Below are 27,686 nucleotides of genomic sequence, written 5' to 3'. Positions count from 1 at the left end.
TTTCCTCTTTCCTATTTTAACATTTTTTAACTATTTTATCTAATCAATACCTTCTTATAAAAATCTTTTAAAATTTTCATTGTAATAGTCATATTTTATGCCTTCATTGTATTTAACCCTATTTCTTATATACAAGAAATTTTTTTCTTTAAAATTTTGGGATACAATTTCTTCTAATCAATATATACCCTATATCTAGCACATAGCTTCATTCGACTCCAGCCTGATCACATTCTTTCTTCTTTCATTTTTTCAACCAACTTCTTATCAATTCCTGCTTTAGAATCTTTTTTAATTTTCATCTTTACAGTCATATTCCATCCCTTCATCGTGTTTACCCTTATTTGTGTGTGTGTGTGTGTGTGTGTGTGTGTGTGTGTATAAAAAAGTTTTTCTTTCTTTAAAATTTTGGGAGATAATTTCTTCTAACAGACCAAAACACACCGAAAATCAAGTGTGTGGCTCTGTTCTCTTCGCCAGTTGAATATATATACTTTTTTTTCTTTTTTGCCCCTTTCTTCTCTCCCTGGTTTCAGGTCTCTTCTGATTTGGTTAATGGATATTTTTCTGGGGTCATTGCTACCCTTTTAGTATTTTGTTCTCTCATTCATCTATTCTTACCTGGATAAAATGATAAGGTGGAAAAACTCACTACAAAAAAAGGAACAAGAGGGACTGACAGCTAAGGACCTAATCAATAAGGATATTAGGGAACTAGAGTTCAGAATGACGATAATCAAGGTGCTATCTGGGCTCAAAAAAGCATAGAGGATATTAGAGAATCCCTTTCTGGAGAAATAAAAGAACTAAAATCTAAACAAGTTGAAATAAAAAAAACCATTAATGAGGTACAGTAAAAAATGGAGGCTCTTACTGCTAGGATAAATGAGGCAGAAGAGAGAAGTAGTGATACAGAAGACCAAATGATAAGAGAATAAAGAAGCTGAGCAAAAGAGAGACAAACCACTACTTGACCGTGAGGGGAGAATTCAAGAGATAAGTGATACCATAAGACAAAACAATATTAGAATAATTGGGATCTCAGAAGAAGAGGAAAGAGTGGGGCAGAGAGTATATTAAATTATAGCAGAGAATTTCCCTAACTTGGCAAAGGGAACAAGCATCAAAAGGTACAGAGAACCCCCTCAAAAAATCAATAAAAACAGGTCCACACTCCATCATCTAAGAGTAAAACTTACTGGTCTCGGTGGCAAAGAGAAAATCCTGAAAGCAGCTCGGAACAAGACGTCTGTAACATACAACAGTAAAAATATGAGATTGGCAACAGACCTATCCACAGATACCTGGCAGGCCACAAAGGACTGGCATGATATATTCAGAGCACTAAATGAGAAAAATATGCAGCCAAAAATACTATATCCAGTAGGCTGTCATTGAAAATAGAAGGACAGATAAAAAGCTTCAAGGACGGGGCACCTGGGTGGCTCAGTTGTTAGGTGTCTGCCTCAGCTTGGGTCATGATCCTGTGGTCCTGGGATCGAGCCCCACATTTGCCTCTCTGTTCAACAGGAAACCTGCTTCTCCCTCTCCCACTCCCCCTGCTTGTGCTCCCTCTCCAGCTCTTTTCTCTGTCAAATAAATCAATAAATAATCTTAAAAAAAAAAAGCTTCAAGGACAAACAGAAATTAAAAGAATCTGCAAACACCAAACCAAACCAACCCTACAGGAAATTTTGAAAGAGGTTCTCTAAGCAAAGAGAGAGCCTCAAAGTAACAGACAAGAAAGGAACAGAAAAAATACACAGCAACAGTCACCTTACAGGCAATACAATGGCACTAAATTCATATCTCTCAATAGTTACCCTGAATGTAAATGCACTAAATGTCCCACTCAAAAGACAAAGGGTATCAGAATGGATAAAAAACAAAACCCATCAAGGGGCGCCTGGGTGGCTCAGTGGGTTAAGCCGCTGCCTTCGGCTCAGGTCATGATCTCAGGGTCCTGGGATCGAGTCCTGCATCGGGCTCTCTGCTCAGCGGGGAGCCTGCTTCCCTCTCTCTCTCTCTCTGCCTGCCTCTCTGTCTACTTGTGATTTCTCTCTGTCAAATAAATAAATAAAATCTTTAAAAAAAAAAACAAAAAACCCATCAATAGGCTGTCTACAAGAAACTCATTTTAGACCCAAAGACACCTCCAGATTTAAAGTGAGGGCGTGGAAAACAATTTACCATACTAATGAACATCAAAAGAAAGCTAGGGTGGCAATCCTTATATCAGATAAATTAGATTTTAAGCCAAAGACTGTAAGAAGAGATGAGGAAGGACACTATATCATACTTAAAGTGTCTGTCCAACAAGAAGATGTAACAATTGTAATTATCTATGCCCCTAACATGGGAGCAGCCAATTATATAAGCCAAGTAATAATAAAACCAAAGAAACATATCGACAATAACACAATAATAGTAGGGGACTTTGACACCCCCCTCACTGAAATGGACAGATCATCTAAGCAAAAGACCAACAAGGAAATAAAGGCTTCAAATGACACACTGGACCAAAAAAAAAACAAACAAAAAAACAAAAAAAAAAACACTGGACCAAAGGGACATCACAGATATATTCAGAATATTCCATCCCAAAGCAATAGAATGCACATTCTTCTCTAGTGCACATGGAACATTCTCGAGAATAAATTACAACCAGGGTAACAAATCAGTTCTCAACCCATACCTAAAGATTGGGGTCATTCCCTGCATATTTCCAGACCAAAACACTTTGAAACTAGAACTCAATCACAAGAGGAAAGTTGGAAAGAACTCAAATATAGAGGCTAAAGAGAATCCTAGTAAAAAATGAATGGGTCAACCATTAAAAAAAAATTGTGACACAGGCAGTCCTGAGAGGAACGTATATAGAAATACAAACCTTTCTCAAGAAACAAGAAAGGCCTCAAGTATACAACCTAAGCCTACACCTAAAGGAGCTGGAGAAAGAACAGTAAAGAAAGCCTAAACTTGGCAGGAGAAGAGAAATCATAAAGATCAGAGCAGAAATCAATGAAATAGAAACCAAAAGAACAGAGGAACAAATCAACAAAACCAGGAGCTCGTTCTTTGAAAGAATTAATAGATTGATAAAACCCTAGCCAGACTTATCAAAAAGAAAAGAGAAAGGACCCAAATTAATAAAATCATGAATGAAAGAGGAGAAATCACAACCAACACCAAAGAAATACAAACAATTATAAGAACATATTATGAGCAACTATACACCAGCAATTTGACAATCTGGAAAAAATGGATCCTAGAGACATATAAACTATCAAAACTGAAGGAGGAAGAAATAGAAAACCTAAATAGACCCATAACCAGTAAGGAGATTGAAGCGATAATTGAAAATCTCCCAACAAACAAGAGCCCAAGGCCAGACAGCTTCCCAGAGGAATTATACCAAACTTTTAAAGAAGAATTAATACCGTTCTCCTGAAACTATTCCAAAAAATAGAAATGGAAGGAAAACTTCCAAACTCATTTTACGAGGCCAGGATTACCTTGATCCCAAAACCATACAAAGACCCCATGAAAAAGATGAATTATAGACCAATATCCCTAATGAACACAGAGCAAAAATTCTTACCAAAATACTAGCCAATAGGATCTAACAATACATTGAAAGGATTATTCACCACAAGCAAGTGGGATTTATTCCTGGGCTACAAAGTTGGTTCAACACCTGCACATCAATGTGATACAATACATTAATATAAGAAAGAACAAGAATGATATGATACTCTCAACCGATATGAAAAAACACTTGACAAAGTACAGCATCCTTTTTTGATCAAAACTCTTCACAGTGTAGGGATAGAGGGTACATACCTCAATATCATCAAAGCCATCTATGAAAAACCCACAGTGAATATCATTCTCAATGGGGAAAAACTGAGAGCTTTTCTCCTAAGGTCAGGAACACGGTAGGGATGTGCACTATCACCACTGCTATTCAACATAGTACTAGAAGTCCTAGCCTTGGCAGTTAGACAACAAAAAGAAATAAAAGGCATCCAAATCAGAAAAGAAGTCAAACTCTCACTATTTGCAGATGATATGATACTTTATGTGGAAAACCCAAAAGACCCCACTCAAAAATGCTAGAACTCATACAGGAATTCAGTAAAGTGTCAGGATATAAAAATCAATGCACAGAAATCAGTTGCATTTCTATATACCAACAGCAAGACAGAAGAATGAGAAATTAAGGAGTCGATCCCATGTACAACGGCACCCAAAACCATAAGATACCTAGGAATAAACCTAACCAAAGAGGCAAAGAATCTTTACTCAAAAAACTACAGAATACTCATGAAAGAAATTAAGAAAGACACAAAGAAATAGAAAAACATTCCATGCTCATGGATTGGAAGAACAAATATTGTGAAAATGTCTATGCTACCTAAAGCAATCTACATATTAACGCAATCCCTATCAAAATACCATCAATTTTTTTAAAGGAAATGGAACAAATAATCCTAAAATTTATATGGAACCAGAAAAGACCTAGAATAGCCACACCAATGTTGAAAAAGATAACCAAAGTTGATGCCATCACAATTCCAGACTTCAGGCTCTATTACAAAGCCGTCATCAATAAGACAGTATGGTATTGGCACAAAATCAGACACACAGATCAATGGGACAAAATAGAGAGCCCAGAAATGGACCCTTAACTCTATGGTCAACAATTCTTCGAAAAAGCAGGAAAGAATGTCCAGTGGAAAAAAGACAGTCTCTTCAACAAATGGTGTTGGAAAAATTGGACAGCCACATGCAGAAGAATGAAACTCCTCACATTACACACAAAAATAGACTCAAAATGGATGAAAGACCTCTAAGTGAGACAGGAATCCATCAGAATCCTCAAGGACAACACAGGCAGCAACCTCTTTGACCTCAGCTGCAGCAACTTCTTCCTGGAAACATCGCCCAAGGAAAGGGAAAAAAGGGCAAAAATGAACTATTAGGACTTCATTGAGATAAAAAGTTTTGCACAACAAAGCAAACAGTCAACAAAACCAAAAGACAACTGACAGAATGAGAGAAGATATTTGTAAATGACATATCAGATAAAGGGTTAGTACCCAAGATCTATAAAGAACTTATCAAACTCAACACCCAAAGAATAATACAATCAAGAAATGGACAGAAGGCATGAACAGACATTTCTGCAATGAAGACATCCAAATGGGCAAAAGACACATGAAAGAGTTCAACATCACTCGCATCAGGGAAATACAAATCAAAACCACAATGAGATACCATCTCACAACAGACAGAATGGCTAAAATTAACCAGTCAGGAAACAACGAGGTTTTAGTGAGGATGCAGAAAAAGGGGAATCCTCCTATACTGTTGGTAGGAATGCAAACTGGTGCAGCCATACTGCAAAACAGTACGGAGGTTCCTCAGAAAGTTGAAAATACAGCTGCCTTTGACCCAGCAATCACACTACTGGGTATTTACCCTATTTTAGTATATGTGCTGCCGAAGCGAGCACCTGGGTATTTACCCTAAAGATAAAAATATAGTTACCTGAAGAGGCACATGCTCCCGAATGTTTATAGCAGCAATGTCAAACAAGAGCCAAACTATGGAAAGAAACTCGATATCCATTAACAGATGAATGGATAAAGAAGATGTGGTAAATACACACAATGGAATACTACGCAGCCATCAAAAATGAAATCTTGCCATTTGCAACAAGGTAGATGGAACTAAAAGGTATTATGCTAAGCGAAAGTCAATCAGAGAAAGACAATGATCGTATTATTTCTCTGATATGAGGAATTTGAGAGGCAGGACGCGGAGCTGTGGGGGGTAGGAAGAGAAAAAAATGAAACAAAATGGGACTGAGGAGGGAGATAAACCATAAGAGACTCTTAATCTCACGGAACAAACTGAAGGTTGCTGGTGGGGAGGGGCGGGGAAGAGTGGCTGGGTTATGGACATTGGGGAGGGTATGTGCTATGGTGAGTGCTATGAAATGTGTAAGCCTGACTGATTCACAGACATGTACACCTGGGGCAAATAATAGATTAAATGTTAATAAAGAAAAAAAAGAAACAAGTCCACTTAGTAAGAAATAAATTCAGTGAATATATAAGGCAAATAGCAAAAAGTTTTAAGGGAATTTAAGCAGAGATGATTAAAGAAATGGAATAAAAAATGGACAACCAAGCACCTGGGTGGCTCAGTGGGTTAAGCCTCTGCCTTCGGCTAAAGTCATGATCTCAGGGTCCTGGGATCAAGTCCCATATCGGGCTTTCTGCTTGGCAGAGAGCCTGCTTCCTCCTCTCTCTCTGCCTGCCTCTCTGCCTACTTGTGATCTCTCTCTGTGTCAAATAAATAAATAAATTAAATCTTTTGAAAAAAGAATGAACAACCATTTCAAATTAATTAATTGATTTCAATTTAATTTATTCACTGCTGACCATCTATTAAGTGCCAGGCACTTAAAAAACAGGATCTTGGCTCCACAGTACTCACATTCATTTTTATTCATGACTAAAACTTGGAAGAAATTAAAAGAAAATTAAACAAGTATACATTATAAAAAATGTTTTAGTGGAAAAAAGTTTGGTTTTAAAATCTATGATGCCATAAACATACTTCAAATATGCCCTCATTAGTACCAAAGCTCCCTGCACTAGTTAAGAAGACTCTTAAAGCTACAAGAGATAAAAACAACTTCATATACACTCTTGAAAGATAAAAGGAACCAAATGAGTTTCTGTACACCAAGAAATTCATAAACATATTGAATTATGGCTTTTAAAATAAGTACACACTAGATACAAATTCTGTGGCAGGGCAACCTGACTTATTTCAGAGACAAGTCTGCTATACCTTATTTCACGGATAATTCTACCACACTTAAAATCAGAGTAAGGGTTTAACATTTCTCTTTGCTCTTTTAAAGTCTCTAAATAGAAAAAGAAAAAACAATGAAGTTAAACATTAAAATGTTAACAGTATTTACCTCTGGAAGATGAGATTGTGAGTTTTTCATCTTTTTTAACGTATTTCCTACAATAGATCTTTTTGAAATCAGAAAAAGCCAAAAAAATATTAAGATTATCCATCTGAAAACTGCTTCAAGTGCATGACTGGATGTAAACAAGCAATTATATATAAATTCTCCATTATTTTAGAGAAACTTGGATTCTGAGTTGAAGAGCTAAGTAATTAGATTTCAAATTAAAGTATCTAAAAATGGACAGTCTATCAAATCATGAGCTCCTCTATGTAGAGGACTTAGCTATTACACAGGTAATTGAACAAAATGGTAGTCTGAGTGAAAGGTAGTGTGCTACAGTGTTCAGGGTCACAGAACTAATGTGATTCCCAGCTCCCAACATTTAATAACTATCATTTACTCAAGCAGGTCATTTAACCTATGAACCTCCGCTTTCTCATCTATGAACTGAAGACAACACTTACCCTACAGAATTATCATGATGCTTAATACTAATGCATAAGCCTGGCACACAGCAGATACTCAAAACATGAAGCTTTGTTACTTTTATACACTCACTCCTACTCAAGATCCAGTGATTCTGTGATTAAAAGCAACAGGATTTAAGAGTTTAACATGGTGAGATAATGGAAATAAGAAGTCGTACAACTAGAAAATTAGTCTTTCCTTAACTGTATACAGATTGGTACACCTGGCAAGATAAGAACATTCCTTCCCCAAATCAAGATCAGCACTGCTGCTCTGCTTACGCCAAGGAAACCAACACAGGGAGAGAACACAAGAAGAGGAGAAGACAGAAGACAGGAAGGCGGAAGAGAATAAAGATCTGGCCCAAAACTGTAAATCAATACTATTGCCTTTATCCAGGAAAAGAGACTTCGAAAGAAGAAATAAATGTACCAGAAACGTTAGAATTTCTAGTTCTAAGACTAACTTTCTTCCTTGCAGGAAAATCAACTAGCTCAAAATTACAAAAATGGTGTTCAGTAAATACCCATCAACTGATATCTACATATTTTACTTCCTTACCTAAAGCTCTTTATAAAACAGGCTAAATTGGATACTGGATTACTACTGTAAAAGCTGTAGCACCATCAAAGTATTTTTGTGTATTTTGTTCCTGAATTAAGAGGTGTATTTAGGGCGCCTGGGTGGCTCAGTGGGTTAAGCCGCTGCTTTCGGCTCAGGTCATGATCTCAGAGTCCAAGTCCCGCATCAGGCTCTCAGCAGGGAGCCTGCTTCCCTCTCTCTCTCTGCCTGCCTCTCTATCTACTTGTGATTTCTCTCTGTCAAATAAATAAATAAAATCTTTAAAAAAAAAAAGAAAGAAAAGAAAAGAAACCAGGCCACCTGGAAGATCGAAATTTAAAAAAAAAAAAAAAAAAAGAGGTGTATTTAACTCTATTACATGAGCCCAAAAAAGTATTCTAAAATCAGAGATCTTACCAGGAATATTCCATGCCCCTTCCACTCATCCATGCCTACTCTCAAGCACTATGGGGGAAAAAGAATCCACGCACTCCACCAAAGACAAACATTTTGTGCATAAAAAAGGCCAGGAAAAGGCTAGTCATGAGGCATATGAGGAATGAGGCAAGACCACAAGGCCAGGGACTTTTATCTATATTGTTCACTGTTGTCTCCACAGCTATCTAGAACCTTACCCAGCACATAGTAGTTACTCACTAAATACTTGCTGACCAAATGAATTATTCCTTCAAGGAATAATTTTGGGAATAACTTTGGGAAACTGAAACAAACTTATTTTCAGTGTTGATGGTTTTTCCTAAGGCTTGGGAAAGTTCTATTATTTTATTTCCCAACTACTCTAATGGAAGAATACCTCAAAAGAAAAAAAAAAAAAAGAGGTTTCTCCATAGAAATATACACACATATATATGTATGCATATTTGTATTTACAGAGAGAAATACATATGACTATATTGCCCAGGTTGAGCCAAAAATAGGTAACCTTGGAAAAAACTTTCCATAAAACAGTTTCAATATAATTTTATTAGCAGTTATTACATCAAAATTCACATTTACAGGATCCCAAGGACTGCCTTAGAAAATTCTAAAGTATGTAATAAGATTTCAACAGTAAGACAGAACATCTTCTCATTATAGCACAGCCCTTAAAAAGTCAAGAATAATACTGAGAAATAAGTGCAGTTCTATGAAGAACTAGAAATGAACTCTTCGTGCATAGTGTCACTTAAAGCAAAGTTCCATGGAAGTATGATATACTTCTATGGATATAAATTTCAGTGGCAAACATCATTGGCTTCCAAACAACTGACACTAAAGGAATCTCCAATCAAAAGACAAGCACAGTGGCTTTCATCCAATATAAAGCTATGATAATTCTATAAAGAGACCCTGAATCCTTAAGTTCATGTAATATGATTTTATGCTGTGACACTAGTACAAAACACATCAACTCTAATGCATAGATTCTGACACATTATGACAACAGAATACTAAAGATAGCCTTTTTCTAATCAGAAAATGCTGAGTTTTCCAATGCAGCATACACTGGTCATTGCTGATCTAGTGAAATTCTACATCCTCCAGCTTGAGCAGTATTGTAGGATTCACAAATATTACATTTCATGCCTAATATATGGAACTGGACTGTAGATCTCCCATTGCAATCATTGCAGAGAATCTGAAAAGTGAAGAAATGAATTCAAATTAAGTATATTAAACTTTATAGATAGAAAATGGCACTGTCTGCTCAAAACAATTCCTCAAAAATCATACCAATGAACTGAAACACATATACCTAAGTCTAAACATTTTCCTAAATAGAAATGCCTTTTATTTGTTTCCTGAAAACTCTAAGAGGCTATTTAGGTAGTTCTAAATTCAGAAATGGAAGTGTAGGTTTGAGTCAAGAAGACTTATTTTAAAACTGTTCCCAAACAGTCTAAATTTGGGAACAGTTAGTCTAAAAAATCTAACACAGGCATCATCTGACTGACACCTACACTTAGAATTCAAAATAACATACATGATTTATTTTTCCTTGACACCTGTAAAATTATCTTTGTTAGTAAAACTAATCTTTACAAAATTTTAGTATTTTTGCTTATTCTTTAATATACTAAGTTTCTAATGCCCCAAGAATGAATTAAAGTCTAAAAAAATCGTTCCTAATTTAATAAAAAGAAGCTTTTGACATATCCCTAAAATGACAATAAGATGTCACTTGGGAAGTAATCTCTTCTACTACTGAGATCTCCAAAAATAAAAAAGGTGTTAACCTGAGAATAGATCACTGCATTACTATGCGAGAAAAGCATTAGCTTTAGAACAGTCATACCATAATAAATAGAAAACTTCCAAATCTGCTCAAAATTGTAAACTGGAAAATAATTAAGAATATAATCTGAATGTAGAAAGATTAGTGATGCCTTAGAACTAGGGGACTGGGGACTGGCTGCTAATGGGTATGGGATTTCTTTTGGGGGCAATAAAAAGATCCTAAAATTGATGATGATGATGCTTGCACAACTCCAAGAATATACGAAATAGTGCTAAATTGCACACTTTAAATGGACGAGTTATATGGCACGTATATCTCAATAAAGCTGTTATTTGAAAAAATGATCTACATGGAACATAGCACTCTGAAACCTGCAGTAAAACACCACATAATTTGTTAGATTTTAAAAGTGATCCTTCATTGACCTTACTAGCAATTCAATTATCCACATGAATAAAAAGGGTAATGAACATTAGAAAACAAAAGTAATCTTCAAAAATCAACAGATCTGTATGCCTGAAATAAAATTTAAAATAATTACAAATAAAACATCATTAAAATAAAACGTAAGACCAGTAATTCACCTCTACTCAGTTACATTACTGACTGGTTCTGACGAGTAAAATGTAAATAATTCAGAATAAAGCTTTTGTCTGCCCTCTAGTGTCGGGAAGAACTGCATAAAGGTATTCTTAGTATTTTTTTGGTCTGGTCTTTTGAATTCAAAGTAACTAAAATCTATTATTTGGTCCTTTCATCACATTGGTGTCTATGCCAAAGCAGAATTTTTGAGACAGATTTGAGCAAAACGGCAAAAAAAAACACAACATCAACCAGGAATCTCAAAAGTTCTAAGCACTGATTCTACTCACATCCACAGTCATGTTCTGGTATTCTGATGGCATAGGAGTCTGTGCTACCTCATCATCCAGCTGTCTCCAGTACCGAGTCATATCTAAAGCAGAGTGCATACATAATGGACATCTGTAGCCTCTAGAAGAGACAGAAAGGTTATTTTCCAAACATTAAACAAGGACTGTATCAACTCGGCTATACAAGTAGACGCATGCCAACTGGTACATAAACCATCCAAACAGAGCACTATTCTGTATTTCAAGATCACCTGTTACAAACCTGGGAACTTTTTGCTGTAGTTTTTAATTAAATCCTGTAACCTATGGTGTTTTTTAAACCTCCTTCTTTATCCTCAGTTCTCTAAAGTGGGAAGGAATTAGTCCGTATTCTCTGTAGAATATATTTAATACATTTTTTATAGAGAGCTTTTTATTTAAGTAATGTCTACACTCAACATGGAGCTCGAGCTCACAACCCAAGACCAAGAGTCATATGCTCTTCCAAATGAGTAAACCAGGCACTCCTATATTTAACACATTTTTAAAAACCTGTTCAGCTGCTTTTTTTGGCTAAATAACCTCAATTTCTTAATATATTCAGACTGTATCATATTCTTTCTAAAAATTCTGAAGAATTCATTTCCACCTGGCTCTTAATATACAAGTTCTGCTTATGAATTTGCAGAACCAAAATACATTCACAGTCTCTTCTCTCCTAACTGTTCTCACTTCATTTTAACATCCTTCCCCCACAATAAAGTCTCTGCTTTAGATAATCTTGTTACCAGCTTTCTTTGCAGATGATTATCCTGGGCCAACATAATGACTTAACAGAATTTTGAACGACATACCTCAGCATTTTTACAGTTCTATGGATTGCCTTTGGCAGAGCCTGTGCCCCCTCAGAAAAGAATAAGTAGCTCTTGCAAGTTGAAGGATGAGATAAGGCATAACACAAGCATGGGGACAAAGATGTACTCCTATATCCATACGATGCTTTGTCCAATTTAACACTATTGATTTACCCTGTCCATCTCAAGATATCTCCCAAGCCAATAAGGTGTAAATATCAGCAACATTTGCCCATTTCCACATCCCAGCACAAGTTAAAAAAAAAAAAAAAATCAGACATCTTACAATTACAACTTCTAAAAATCCCATCAAACACTCACTCTTTCAACATTTCTTCATAACACGTTCTGAAAAAAAAATGACACTATTTTAGTAAAGCAAAAAGCATCTCCACTATTTTCATTTTCTGAGGAAAAAAAAATGATTCTACCTATGTAAAAGATGTCCACATGGCAAGACATGAGCAACAACACGGGATGTGTGAATGTCCTATAAAGGAAATAAATGTTAGTGTGTTTGCATGAAGACAGTATAAATATCCAAGTACTTTAAATTCAAGAGGGACTATTTGCAAAAAAAATGAAACCTTGTCATTTGCAATAATGTGGATGGAACCAGAGGGTATTATGCCAAGCAAAGTAAGTCAACCAGAAAAAGACAACTATCATATGATCTCACTGATACCTGAAATTTAAGAAACAAGGCAGAGGATCATAGGGGAAAAGACGAAAACAATGAAACAAGATGAAACCAGAGAGGGAGACAAACCATAAAAAATTCAATCATAGGAAACAGAGGGTTGGTGGAGGGCAGAAGGGTGGAGAGACGGGGTAACTGGGTGATGAACATTGGGGCGGGTATGTGATGTAATGAGTACCAGGTATTATATAAGATGAATCACAGACCTGTACCCCAAAACAAAAAATACACTTTAAGTTAATTAATTGAATTTACATTAAAAAAAAAAATCACCTTACACCAGTTAGAATGGCCAAAATTAACAAGACAGGAAACAACATGTGTTGGAGAGGATGTGGAGAAAGGGGAACCCTCTTACACTGTTGGTGGGAATGCTAGTTGGTGCAGTCTCTTTGGAGAACAGTGTGGAGATTCCTCAAGAAATTAAAAATAGAACTTCCCTATGACTCTGCAATTGCACTCCTGGGTATTTACCCCCAAAAATACAGACATCATGAAAAGAAGGCCCATCTATACCCCAATGTTTATAGAAGCAATGGCCACGGTCACCAAACTGTGGAAAGAACCAAGATGTCCCTCAATGGACGAATGGATAAGGAAGATGTGGTCCATATACACTATGGAGTATGATGCCTCCATCAGAAAGGACAAATACCCAACTTTTGTAGCAACATGGATGGGACTGGAAGAGATTATACTTAGTGAAATAAGTCAAGCAGAAAGAGTCAATTATCATATGGTTTCACTTATTTGTGGAGCATAACAAATAGCATGGAGGACAAGGGGAGTTAGAGAGAAGGGAGTTGGGGGAAATTGGAAGGGGAAATGAACCATGAGAGACTATGGACTCTGAAAAACAATCTGAGGGGTTTGAAGGGGCGGGGGGTGGGAGTTCGGGGTACCAGGTGGTGGGTATTATAGAGGGCACCGATTGCATGGAGCACTGGGGGTGGTGAAAAAATACTGAATACTGTTATGCTGAAAATAAATTTTTTAAAAATTGGAGTATCTTTTAAAGTTAATAACACCTCACAAATTTGCTATTCCCGAATTTACTGTAATTTTTTTATGGAGGCTCCACGCCCAACATGGGGCTTACACTCGCGACGCTGATATCAAGACTTGCATCTCCACAGACTGAGCCAGGCAGGCACCACTTAATTACAAATTCAACATGACATTTGTTAAGAGAATATTATTTCTCTCTCTTTAGATGTCCTCGGGTTTTCTGGAGAGTAAATTGAATGTAATTAAAAAAAAAAAAAAAAAGAGGGAATATTTCCAAAGCAAGTAATATTTTAAGCTTACCTCCAAACATATTGGACAATTCTGCCTGGAAACATTTTCAATACACTGTTTAAAAGAGAAACTCAAGTTACTAAAAGCTTAACTAGATGGAAATGACAAGTATACATATTAATAAAAACTAATGATAAAGAAAACAATGATACTAACTTATTAAAGCTAATAATTAATATTAACGCATGTCTCTTCAATGTCAGACAAGAACTGAACAGTTAATTCATACAGCTATTTCAGGCTTTGCATATTACCTAAAACAATGAAATTACTCAATACATCTTAATTGTTCGGGGCGCCTGGGTGGCTCAGTGGGTTAAGCCGCTGCCTTCGGCTCAGGTCATGATCTCAGGGTCCTGGGATCGAGCCCTGCATCGGGCTCTCTGCTCAGCAGGGAGCCTGCTTCCTCCTCTCTCTCTCTCTCTGCCTGCCTCTCTGCCTACTTGTGATCTCTCTCTGTCAAATAAATAAATAAAATCTTTTAAAAAAAATACATCTTAATTGTTCAAATTATCTTCATTTTACAAATAAAGAAAATCAGTGAATCGAGATTTACCAAAGATACAGAGAGATTATGTCTGGACTCTACTTTACATGTATTTCCAAAGCTACTTAAGAGTACTGACAATGATAACAGTTCACATTATTGAAATTTACCACATGCCATCTATTAAGTACACTACCTGTATCAGCTCAACCATGTCTCACAGTGTACCTGCTATAAATGCAGGCACAATTATTACCCCATTTTACAGATGAGGTATGTGAGGCCTAGAGAAGGCTCAGTAACTTCCAAAGTCACATACTAATAAGAGGTGGAAGTGCATTTGAGCTCCAACAGGCTTGGCCCATACCAGAGCTCTTCACTTAGTAAGACAGGACAAATAAAGGCGGGAAGGTAAGGGGAAGCACCACCCCACGGAAGATGCCCAGGTTTTTAAAGTGAGCACTTGAGTAGATGACAGGACCATTTACTAAAATACAGACAATAAAAAAAATAACTGACAAAGAAGATACCATAAGAGAAAACATACATATAGTTTTTGAAAGACCACACAGCTACCATCCCCCAACTCAAGTCCATAAAACCAAACTCAATCTTTTAATTCCAGCAAATTCACAGTCTATTAATCAAATACATTAAAACAAGAGTCATCTTTACTCAGCCCCATTCTTTTTCCCTTATACCTTGTCACCATATCTCAAATGCTCATTATTCATTTCAACTTCTCTTAACACCTGACAATTTGAGGCCAGCATTTATTTAAAAATTCTCATTAATGTTAACTATATCAAATTAAAATAAAAAACTTAATGGAAAAAAATCCTCATTAGTCTCTCTAATCTGATTTTTTTAAGATTTTTTTCTAAATAATGAAAAATAATTTTAAAGGGCCTGGTATCACGGTATAATTAATAGATCCAAAATTAAAAATATTTCTAACTACGAAAGGAAATACAAAAGTATTTTCTGAATTTTCTTGAAATGATGTTACACTGTTATTGCTTCTTTACTATGCAATTTTAGTTATTCTTTTTTTTTAAGATTTCTTATTTATTTGACAGAGAGCAAAAGAGCACAAGCAGGGGGAGTAGCAGAAGGAGAGGGAGAAGCAGTCTCCCCGCTGAGCAAGGAGACCAATGCAGTGCTTGATCCCAGGACCCTGGGATGATGAGCTGAGCTGAAGGCGGATGCTTAACCAAATGAGCCGCGCAGGCGTCTCTTTTTTTTTTTTTTTTTAAGATTTTATTTATTTATTTTTTAAGATTTTATTTATTTATTTGACAGAGAGATCACAAATAGGCAGAGAGACAGACAGAGAGAGAGATGAGGAGAAGCAGGCTCCCTGCTGAGCAGAGAGCCCAACTCGGGACTCGATCCCAGGCCCCTGGGATCATGACCTGAGCCGAAGGCAGAGGCCCAACCCACTGAGCCACCCAGGCGCCCCAGATTTTATTTATTTTTTTGACAGAGATCACAAGTAGGCAAAGAGGCAGGCAGAGAAAGAGAGGGAAGCAGGTTCCCTGCCGAGCAGAGAGCCCGATGAGGGGCTCGATCCCAGGACCTTGGGATCATGACCTGAGCTGAAGGCAGAGGCTTTAACCCACTGAGCCACCCAGGCGCCCCTCATTTTTACTTATTCTTAACACCAGTACCAATGAGATAAATCCATAAACTTACTTAGAAGTTGTCAACATTACACCAGTAACTGATAAAAGTATTCTTACACACTATAGGGAGCCTGGGTGGCTCACTTAAGCATCCAACTCCTGATTTTGGTTCAGGTCATGATCTCAGGGTCCTGGGATCAAGCCTGGAATTGAGCCCCATGTCGGGCCCTGTGCTTAGCACAGAGTCTACTTGAGATTCTTCCCCCTCCCTCTACCCCTCCCTCTGCTTGTGTGCTCTCTTAAATAAATAAATAGATCATACATACACACACACACACACACACACACAATACAGAAGAAAAAGAATTGTAGCTCAGATATTCTGAGGCATAGATCTTAGAACACCTACTTAATAATGCTCAAAAATAAAAAGCACCATAGTTGAACCTGGTAATATCTGAAAATTAGCATGCTTCGAAACATATTAGGATTTAAGCTCGTTTTCAAACACAATATAATACTTTTTAAATTATGCAAACTTAAGTATATACCTTGTGCTTTCCTTGGAGATTCATAGCTAGGCATAAGTTACATTTCAAACAGTGGAAAAAGTCTTCCTTTGGACCAATCCTAAAAATTATGTAAAAGCCAAAAAAATTAGGTTCATTTTTACTACAATGGTAATTTACTCATTTTTACATAAGTTTAATTTCACTGTAAAGTTAGTTCAATTCACAATGAAGAACATGGGGTAAACCCCCACCTCCCCAAAATCACTCCTCAAATGTAAGCACTATAAACACAATGGTATCTACTTGGGTTTTTTCTATAAAAGTGAATACACAACACATACACACACACACCCTTTGGGTTTTATTTTTTACATAAATGGATTCTTTCTATACATTCTGTTCTGTGACTTTTTTTCACTGAACATATCCTAAAGATTATTCTGTCTAGACCACTTCATTCCTCTTCAGAACACAGTATTACATTGTATGAATAAATCATAATTTGTGAAAGTATTCCCATATATAATTTAGTACCTTGAATATAATATAATGACATAAAATAAATGTGCTTATGCAGTGAGCCTGGGTGGCTCACTCAGTTAAGTCTGCCTTCAGCTTAGGTCAAGATCCCAGCATTCTGGGATTGAGTCCCACATCGGGCTCCCTGTCCAGTAGGGAGTCTGCTGCTTCCTCTCTCTCTGCCCCTGCTTGTGCTCTCTCTCTCAGACAAATAAAAGTAAAATCAAGCAAGCAAGCAATATGCTTACACAGACATCACTTAGTCATCTGTTGAAAATTTTTATAAGATTTCTAAAACTGAAACTATACAGTCAAAGGACTAAAACATTTTTTAAGAGCAGAAATCATAACACCAAAACCACATTTGCCATATCATACTCTCATGGTTAAGTATCCTGGCGCTTATTTAATAACAATAAGAAATTCTATTTCCCCATTTAAAAAAAAAAAGAAGAAGAAGAAAAGCTCATTCTAGCACACTTCAGTAAGGATATACGGACCCATTGCCAAAAAACTCAGTGTTGGATGTCTGCCTCTAATTAAGGAAAAAGTGAAACCCTGTTTTTAGGGCATGTCACTCTTTGAAAGAATAACTGCCACAGTCAAAAGATTATCTAACTATCATGGAGCTATTTTAAAATAGAAAATCAGGATTAATATTATTACTAAACTCTGTAAGAAGCACGGATTTCCTTTAGTGATTATTGCCTAAAGACAATAATTTTCAAGCCCAGAGACCAGAGTCAAGCTTAGAGGTGTTGTAAGTACCAAGCACCAGCAGGAGAAATCTGATCACCTTTACTTTGCAGATTTCTTAAATGGACTAAAAGCAATAACTAAGTTTCATAATATACTTGAGACAAAAAAGTTGTCATTAATATCCAAAAGGGGACTCGTTGTAAAAGAGTATCAAAGAAGGTTCAACTACAAAATAAAAACACTGATATTTAAGCAAAAATTTTTAATTCATACACTCAAATGACGTGATTTTTTTTTAAATGTCGTCATGAAAGGGTAAAGAGTTTCCAATGACACTGCTACTGCAGAAACATCTTTGAATTGTCTTTTGATATTTTTATTGTTTAGATAAATTAACATTTTCTAACGCCTATGTCATTTCTGACTAAACAGTGTTTGCCAATCTTATTTAATAGATTTTGCTCCCAATTATCTTTTTCAGAGAGGGAGAGGGAACAGGGGAATGACAGAAGGAGAAAGAGAATTTTAAGCAGGCTCCACACCCAGCAGGGAGCCCGACACAGGGCTTGATCTCATAGCCCTGAGAGCACGACCTGAGCTGAAATCAAGAGGTGAATGCTTAACCAACTGAGCCACCCAGGCACCCCCACCCCCAGTATCTTTTAGCAAGCTTTAATAAAATAATAATAAATGATACCTCTGAAAATCCACAAGGGGAGTGAATTTTCAGTGTGCCATAGGCACTCTGAAAGAACTGTACAAAGATGTTCCAAGGATTTCTGAACAAGGACAATAGACACAATGCCACCTAAAATCCCTACCTGAAGTGATCATAATCATCTGTCTGTAATACACACTAGATGAAGGCCTCACAAGAAAATGAATGAACAATGTTTGTTTGTTTGTTTGTTTTTAAGATTTATTTTTATTTTAGAGAGAGCGTGAGAAGTGACTGAGTATGGGGGAGAAGCAAAGGAAGAGGGAGAGAGAGAATCTCCAGCAGACTCCTGCTGAGCATGGAGCCTGACGCAGGACTCAATCTCACGACCCCGAAATCATGACCTGAGCCAAAATCAAGAGTTGAATGTTCAACCAACTGAGCCAACCAGGTGCCTCTGAACAATGTACTTCTAAGGGAAAAAAAAAAAAAAAATGGGGGCGCCTGGGTGGCTCAGTGGGTTAAAGCCTCTGCCTTCGGCTCAGGTCATGATCTCAGGGTCCTGGGATCGAGCCCTGCATCGGGCTCTCTGCTCACCAGGAACCTACTTCCCTTCCTCTCTCTCTGCCTGCCTCTCCGCCTATTTGTGATCTCTGTCTGTCAAATAAATAAATAAAATCTTTAAAAACAAAAAAAGCAAGACTACCTTTAAAAAAAAAAGAAAAATGGATTCTTCACCTGGTCATTCACTAGGAGGAACTTCAATTCACAGTATTTTGTTACATGAAACTAGACCATCCCATTTTGCCAAAAGGTTGTAACAGCACTCTTCCATCTTTTATAAAGTTTATACACCAAAATTTACGTGGTATGGCTCCTAAATGGAGAAATGTTGAACGGGAAGTATGTGTATAAAGTATGTGGAAGGGAGGCGCCTGGGTGGCGACGTCCTTTAAGCTCCTGCCTTCAGCTCAGGTCACGGTCCTGGGATCCTCCGATCAAGCCCCTCAGTGGGCTCCGGGCTCATCTAGGAATCAGCTTCTCCCTCTCCCGTTGCCCCTCCCCCCATGTGTGCGCGCTCGCGCTCTCTCTCTCTCTCTCTCTCGCTTACTCTCCCTCTCAAATAAAAATCTTTAAAAAAAAAAAAAAGTATCTTGAAGAAAACAGATGATGTAAAAAGTGAAAAAAATTATAAGATTGATCATTCTAAATAAGGTGTTTATAAATCTAAAAGTAAATAAAATTTTGTTATATTGAAACTAAAAAGATAGTCACCTTTTTTTTTTTTTTTTTAAATTCAGGAGCATTTTATTTAATGTGATGAGCTACCTCTATGAGTTCATTCCAGTCTGGATAGTCACCTTTAGATACAATTATGAGCTCTCAAAGGCTTCAAAAACATTGAATTTGACAATGCATAAACAGAAGTAATGATAAGCCAGAACCTATTAGCGGTGTACTTGAGATCTGCAATCAATATCTTTTGATGGTATGCATGCAGGACGTGAAAAAATGTACAGGCCTGTAAATTAAAGTAATTACAAACTAGAGCCTACTAGAATTGTATCTAAAACCTAGAATCAGTTATTACAAGAAGGACGTGTGTCAGATTTATGCATGACAAACAACCAGGAAATAGCTACATTCGAAGGATATTGCCAAATTTAGTACTAGAAAAATATGGAATCAAAATTTAGATTTGCGACATTTAAATTCTTACTAAAATTTCTAATGAAGCTGTTCTTCACTACTTTGTCATTCATAATAAATACATAAATTATACAAACAATAAAAAATATTCTGTTGTTTGTAAAAGGATTTAAAAATATACTTAGATGCTAAATGTTGATGACAAATTTTCCTCATATACAGATGGAAATCATAACACTAAAAATATTTTGCCGAAGATACACAACCTACACATTACTAAGCACCTACTGTATACATGGCACTCCCAGGTATACAAATTTAAAGTTTGAAAATACCTTGATCTCATGAATCTCAGTATTTACCAGGTATAGGAATTTAGAATTTGAAAACATCTTAATTTCATAAAGCTTAATATATATAGGGTAAGATGAGATGTCTACCTATTCTGCAGTCTCAACTACTTGAAAGTCAATAAATTAACCATAAAATGTGTTTATTCCTTTGTTCTAATAGTGGTAATTAAAAACTGGGCAGATCTGACATACAAAATAACTCAATATAACAGTAAAAATGAACTGGAGCTCATGAATCAAACAGGATGAACCCCAGAAACAAGGTTTTGTTAAAAAAAAAAAAAAAAAAAGCCACAGAAGAATAAATAGAATGTGAGTTTAAAAATAAGCAAACCTGAACATATATTGTAAACCTCCACTCCACAAAGATAAAAGTGGCCTGTTTAGGACCAAAGCTCCCACCGACAACTACAGAGGCTAGATTCAAAGAAAACAAGCCCTATAACAGCAATAAAGAACAACTAAGGGCCTAAAGGGTCAACATCCCAGAGAGCAGGGAAATACCCTGAGGCAACTTGGAGTCCACACTAGTCTATTAAAAGCTAAGGAGCCAAGCAGCAAGCAGTAGGTAACGGGGTAGGAAACCAAGTAAACCCTCTGGCAATCTCTCTGCTAGGGAGGCAAAAAACTGGAGAGCAGGTCCCACCACCAGAGATGCCCTGGTAACCAACCCTGGCTTTAAGTCAAGCCCCATGAGGAACCATGTGCTAGGAGCCAGAGTGTTAGGGAAAACAAAATAGAAGACGAATAATCATCTCAATCTTTAATTGGATAAATGGAATGAATCTTGGAGCTTCAACGGTATTGGTAACATTCGATTTCTTAAAATAAGTGACTTACTGTATCAGTATACTTTATAACATGTTATGCTACGTATGTGCTTTTGTATATATCTAATACTTCAGGGTTTTTAAAAAGAAAAACTCCTACATACGGCATGTCAATAGTAGCGTATCAGTGAGAGACTGGACTATAGGTTTCTTTTGTTCTTTCCACTTTTTAATGTTTTCCAATTTTTATAAAATCAGCCTATACTTTGAAAATGCTTTTAAAAACTGATTTTTAGAAAAGTAAAGTCCACCCTAATTTTCTACTTCAGTTGCCTACGAAACACTTCATATAAAAGCATGTTTTATATCCAAAAGTTATATTTTTAAATAGCCATACAATAACTGGTGGGCTAATTAAATTATTACTACAAAGGAGACATGAAAAATTTTTTTAGAATACCAGAAATGTTTTTAATGTTTATTGTGTTGGTAGTAACACGATTATATATATTTGTCACACTTACTGAACTGAAAACTTAAAATAAATGCATTTTATGAGATGCAAATTAACCCCAACAAAACTGATTTTAAAGACTATTATTGCTCAGGTACATTAAAAATAATCATAAAAGATCATTTTACATACAGTACCTACAAATTCCACAGTTTTCACAATGATACTGTTTCTTGTCTTTGTCAAAGAGATGGCATATACTGCAATAATATTCCCCAAACAATGTGCTACATTCTTCGCAAGTCTGTTGGGCCTAAAACAGACACATGTAATTAAAAATTAAATTAAATTTACCAAAACATTTTCTATTATTATTTGAATATCCACAATTTGTTACAAGATACGCAGAATCTTACAAGGTTTTAAACATTTAAACATTTAAACCAACGATACTGCTTAGAGTTAAATAAGTCTTATTTGCATACTCTTGATCAATTTTGTAAATCATCTTAACATTTTTTAAAAAGAAAACAGAAATATGATAAAATCTTACGTGCTGAATTTTTTCACAGTTTATGCACTGCACTTCCTTTACTTTAAAGCGATCTAGCTGATGATCTTCGTTGCTATCATGACACAACCGACAAGTATAAAGTTTATCACAGCAAGGTGCCTAATGCCCAGAGGGAAAAAGAGGTATAAGAAAAGATTAAGTTCATAATGCAAAAAAAAAATTTTTCTTCCTCCTCCTGGAATAAAGTCAAAGAATACAACTAATCAATCAGTTTATAAACTGATCCTAAACATAACTTTTCACTATTCCTTAGCATATTTTAACTATTCCCCCTCAACATCTATGTCTACCTACATCAAGTTTAACATAATCTGGTCCTTAAATATTAAAGAATTATGAAGAATGGACACCCACAGACAGAAGAACTAATCACACAACACCCTAAACTCATCCTCAGCCTAAACGGCAGGCAGGCAACTTCTTCTGAGACATTTCCAGATAAAGTCATTTACCTACTTCAACCTTTAAACATTAACTATAATAAAGATTATATTTTAATTCACTCGTGTTTATTAATCATCAACTATATCCTTGACATTTTAGAAGACAGAATAAATTTAAGAGATAGCCCTTGTTTTCAAGAGTGGCAGACTGCCAAAATCTTTTCTCTCCTTCTTCCTGGACACATGATTGCCCAGCTATACTACAGTTCCCAGACTTCTTTGATTTCAGCTGTGGCCAAATGACTAAGTTCTTACCAAAAGGAAATGAGCAGAAGAAATCAGTGCCACTCCTGGGCCTGAGTATTAAGAAACTGGGCACGCCTCCTCCTCCATGCTCCCTTTCCCTTTTCCATCAGATGAAACCTGGACATGACAGCAACCCAGCGGATGACTGTATGCCCTAAAACATGGCAAAATAATACAATGGGAAAAACTTGTCCCTGGAGTGATCATGTGGATCAGTCTCATCGCCAAACTGGATAATTCACCTTGAAACTGTTAGGTGGGAAAAAATAAACTCTTAATTCTTTAACCCACATTACTGTTGGTTTTTTTGTTACCCTTAGTAGCTTAACTTTATTCTAACTAGTACCTCAAGAAGTTTCTAAGCCAGTAAGTTAACCCAGTACTTTCCAGGATACTGTGACCTTCCAAATTCACTCATTTCTGAAGATTTCTTATGATAATTTACCACAACAGAGTTCACTCCTTAAAGATTTTAACACTCAACTGGTACCCTTTCTCTCCCAACAACTACTCTCATCCTAAATCTTAGTGATCTGCACAACCACCCTCAATTCCTTGACTTTCTCACTTCCAGTGGCCTCGTCCTTCAACCCTACTCAGCCAAATATTCTCACAATCATACCACAGAACAGGGGTTCCCAAATGTTTTGGTCTCAGGACCCCTTTACACTCTTAAAAATTGTTGAAGAGGGGCGCCTGGGTGGCTCAGTGGGTTAAGCCTCTGCCTTCGGCTCAGGTCATGATCTCAGGGTCCTGGGATAGAGCCCCGTGTCGGGCTCTCTGCTCAGTAGGGAGCCTGCTTCCTTCACTCTCTCTGCCTGCCTCTCTGCCTACTTGTGATCTCTGTCAAATAAATTAAAAAAAAAAAATTTGAGGATCTCAATGACCTTCTGATTATGTGAATTACCTCCACTGACACCATACTATAAAACTGAAAAGTTTTTTAAAATATTACTTCTTTTAAAAATAGTAACAAACCCATTACATGTTAATGTAAATGACATATTTTAATGAAAAATAACTAGTTTCCCCCAAAATAGCTGGATTTTCATTTCTGCTTCAACTTCCGTATTCAATCGGTTTAGATGAAGTATATGAAGAAACTTTGGACTCCCACAAATACATAGTTGGAAAAGGGAGGAGTATTTTAATAGACTTTACATAGAATTATGGATACTCTTCTCTGATACTACACCAAAACTTGACAAGTCTTATAAATGATCAGTTGTAACATGGGCTCTGAAATTGTACTGATGAACTTTTCTCACTCTGTTGCATCAAAATCCTCTGATCTATCCTGCACTTCGAATCAACCTTTTACCCATGCATTAGTCATTCAGAAAATATCAGTGCACTGAGTTCTACAGCTCTTCCAAATGTTCACACATTTTCCATGCAATATTAAAAAAAAAAACAAAAAACATTATTTGTTAACATCACTACCAATCTCATCAGCAAAGTCTTTAGGTATTGGGACACTTTTAAGCTCACAGAAACTTATACAAGTTTCAAAATTCTAATTTTTATGTGAAAGGTTGAATTTTACCACTGTCAATTGTTTTCCTTGTAATGACAGTTTCTTTTCAATGGTTCACTTTTCAAGAAAGTGCCCACCAAATACTCAAGTCTAAATAACAAGATTTCAAGTACAAACTGTTACATGAGAAACTAGTTCAGTTCATAATCCAACTGCATAAGAACTTTCCTCACAACAACCATCTAATTTTAGTATGCAGAAGTGCTTGATGAAAACATTCCATTTCATCAAACATGTAAAAAGATGTATTCAAGAGCTGAGATTTTTATAAAATTAGTAACTTTATTGCTTTAGTTTTATCAATGACAACCTTAAGTCAAACTTCTGTTTTAAACTATACGTATAGTACAGGTCAGATGCCAGCAGTTTTAATAACTGCTTTTGCACACACTGAAAAAGACAAAACCTTAGTATTAGAAAGTAGTTTTGACCCCAAGGATCCCCTGCAAGTGCCTCAGAAATCACCGGGGTGGGGGGGGGGGGGGGTTCCATTCATCACACTTTGAGAACCATGCTCTAAAACAAGAACTAAATCTTGTTTATATCATAAGTTCATGTATGAAATTCTCTAACCACTACCCCTTCTCTTTCCAACTCACTTCAATGCCTCCCTTGCACATACTCTAATTCTTTCCTTTTCTCTTCCTCTACATACTCTCCTAACCAAAACTCCAAGTCTGGTTAAATCCAATTCTCTCCTGTGTAGGAATAGTCAGACATAGCTGAATAAGAATTTTCACACTAGTCTCACTTTTAAGTCATGATCACTAATTAAAAAGTGGGTTTTGGGGTGCCTGGGTGGCTCAGTGGGTTAATGCCTCTGCCTTCGGCTCAGGTCATGATCCCAGGGTCCTGGGATAGAGCCCCGCATCAGGCTCTCCACTCGGCGAGGAGTCTGCTTCCCCCTCTTTCTGCCTATCTCTCTGCCTACTTGTGATCTCTATCTGTCAAATAAATAAAAATCTTTAAAAAAAAAAAAAAAAGTGGGTTTTTATTATATTGCCCTAGTCGATTCCCTCATTTTTCTAGTCTAGGACCTAAAATCTAAATGATTATTTCACATCTCCTCTCTTTAAACCTTTTCCTCCACCCTTACACTCTGCTCATTATCTATTAAACAGAAATAATCAAAGAAAACATTTTCTCACAAACTCTATCAACCTACTTGCAAATGTACCTAATACATATTTTTCTCTAAGCCCAACTCCTCCACTTGTGCACTGGATCCCAACTTTTCTTTGATTACTTAAGAGCAATAAATGCTCCTACAGTTTTTTCTTTCCCTCCTGCATTATAAAATGTTCTCACTTCATGGGACACGAGTGGCTCAATCAGTTAAGTGCCTGTCTTCGGCTCAGACAATGATCCCAGGGTCCTCCAATAAAGTGCTGCAAAAGGCTCCTTGCTCAGCCAGAAGCTTCTTCCTCTGCCTGCACCTCCTCCTGCTTGTGCACTCGCACTCTCTCTTACAAATAAACAAAATCTTTAAAAAACAAAAAAAAGTTCTCACTGGGTTATTTCCAATATGTGAACATGCCGTAATACCTCCCAATTTTAAAGGGAAAAAAAATCTCATGATCCCACATCTCTCAGCAACTAGACTTTTTTTTTTTCCTTCTTTTATTTACAGCAAAACTCTACGAATTGTCTATGAAGGCTACTTCCAGTTCCACTACTCTCAATCTCTCTCAAATCCACTCCAATGAGGCTTTGTCCCAATTGCTCCACTGAAACGTCTCTTGTCAAGATCACCAGTGACCTCCTTGCCAAATTTAAAGGTCAATTTTCACTTCTTATCTTACTCCAACAGCAGCATTTGATTTAGTTGATTACTTCCTCCTCAAAACTCTTCATTTGGCTTCTGGTATTCAAGGAAGAAGGAGGGAGAAGGCAAAAAAGTATTTGATACTCAGGGTCAAATACCTCAGCACTATGAAACACAGACACACTTATGTGGTTTCCTGGGGGAAAGGGCCAACAAGTTGAATTCAGCTCCAGTTATCGAGTTTCAAAGAGTAACAAAACATACCAGTGGAAATGGAATCGTAAGGATAGCATTCAGTTCGCTTACACAACACTCGGTGAACCCCTAACCTTGAAAGAGCTTCACCCAGTGCAGTGGAGGAATGTTCACCAAGGCTGGCCTAAAAAGAAGGCTCTAAGTTGTCCTTACAGGCCTCATACTTTTTCTTTCTTTCTTTCTTTCTTTCTTTTTTTAAAATGAAACAGGAACTACTGTCACCCTATTTCACAAATGGAGCACTTGCTCAAAAGCACTGACCTATCAAGGGTCAGAGCTAGATGTGGGGGTTAGGGCTGTGGGACTCCAAAGCTCAAACTTTCTAAGTAAAATCTTTAAATGGCTTCTTGCAGCAACAACAAAATCAGGAAACTTTAACTGGATGGGTGCCAAGTTACAACGCTCTAGACTGACTAGCAATTTTCCTCAAAGTAAACAGCAAAACTCACAATACATGCATACTGGGCACTTGGCTCCACAGAAGCTACCTAGTGGCAATTCCATGGCTGTCCTCCTCGTCCACAGAAACATTCTCCCGGCAGGCTTCGGCATTCTCGCTGACTCTGAAATGCAGCTGGCGAGCTGTACAACTTACTCACTTAGGAGCTGAAATCCTATTCCGATCCTCCACTCACTTCTCCGTCTTCCATGATCTCATCACACACCTGAGAGTCCCCCTGGCCGAAAGCCAGCCCAGGCCCGGGGCGGCCTCTGTCTACTTACTGTAGCAAAAGACTACAGAAACGCACCGATGAAGGGAGCCATGTGCAAGCCCACGTTCTTCCCCGAGCAGAGAGCTTTGCTCACGACGTGTAAAGCAGGGAAAAGGTGGGGGAGGTCGTCTTGCCAAAACGTTCTCCACAGCAAGAACCCAACTCGAGGTGAAGAAGGCAGACGGACCAACAGCTTAGCCGCTAACTCAAGCCCAAGCCTAACCGCCTGGCCCACTCCGCCCCCGCCCACCCGGCCCCGCGGAAGCTTGTCAAGGAAGAGCCCACTGAAGTCGTCACCTTCAGGAGACAGCCTCTGTCATAGTGCTCGCAGCCCCGCCGCCCTTGCTTTTGGCCGCGGGCGCCATCTTCCCGCGCCGAGGCCGCCATCTCTGCCACCTCCCCTCAAACTCCGCGAACCCCCCCACGCAGGACGAAAACCACGCCCAGAGAAGTAGCG

At 37.2% G+C, this 27,686-nt stretch overlaps 1 protein-coding gene across 3 annotated transcripts; it reads right to left on the bottom strand.

Annotated features, from left to right (window-relative positions):
* Positions 1-8,991: 8,991 nt before the first annotated feature.
* On the bottom strand, positions 8,992-27,685 carry RCHY1 (ring finger and CHY zinc finger domain containing 1). 3 transcript variants are annotated; one of them, XM_059159055.1, is made up of 9 exons: positions 27,527-27,685; positions 22,250-22,369; positions 21,894-22,009; positions 16,633-16,711; positions 13,979-14,023; positions 12,402-12,460; positions 12,292-12,318; positions 11,138-11,258; positions 8,992-9,665 (listed from the first exon to the last, which is right to left on the bottom strand). In XM_059159055.1, exons 1-9 carry the CDS (start codon positions 27,614-27,616, stop codon positions 9,537-9,539), a joined length of 786 nt encoding a protein of 261 aa, XP_059015038.1. In that variant the 5' UTR covers positions 27,617-27,685; the 3' UTR covers positions 8,992-9,536. The 3 variants fall into 3 exon arrangements, with proteins under 3 accessions (XP_059015038.1, XP_059015039.1, XP_059015040.1); XM_059159056.1 differs by lacking the exons at positions 21,894-22,009; positions 22,250-22,369 and having other exon boundaries at positions 27,527-27,650; XM_059159057.1 differs by lacking the exons at positions 22,250-22,369; positions 27,527-27,685 and having other exon boundaries at positions 21,898-22,009.
* Between the last annotated feature and the right edge of the window lies 1 nt (position 27,686).

This window comes from Mustela lutreola, chromosome 1, assembly GCF_030435805.1.
Source record: "Mustela lutreola isolate mMusLut2 chromosome 1, mMusLut2.pri, whole genome shotgun sequence".
NCBI lineage: Eukaryota > Metazoa > Chordata > Mammalia > Carnivora > Mustelidae > Mustela > Mustela lutreola.
The sequence above is the reverse complement of the archived record's forward strand: the minus strand, read 5'-3'. Positions and strand labels throughout refer to the sequence as shown.

What these genes read in the sequence shown, in the direction of transcription:
- RCHY1 (XM_059159055.1), bottom strand. Translation starts at nt 27,616, where the DNA reads ATGGCGGCCTCGGCGCGGGAAGATGGCGCCCGCGGCCAAAAGCAAGGG. An exon ending in ATCTCCAAGGAAAGCACAAG is followed by an intron (nt 14,024 to 16,632) that starts GTATATACTTAA and finishes TCTTTTAAACAG; the next exon opens with TGTATTGAAAATGTTTCCAG. An exon ending in ATTGTCCAATATGTTTGGAG is followed by an intron (nt 12,461 to 13,978) that starts GTAAGCTTAAAA and finishes TTTCCTTTATAG; the next exon opens with GACATTCACACATCCCGTGT.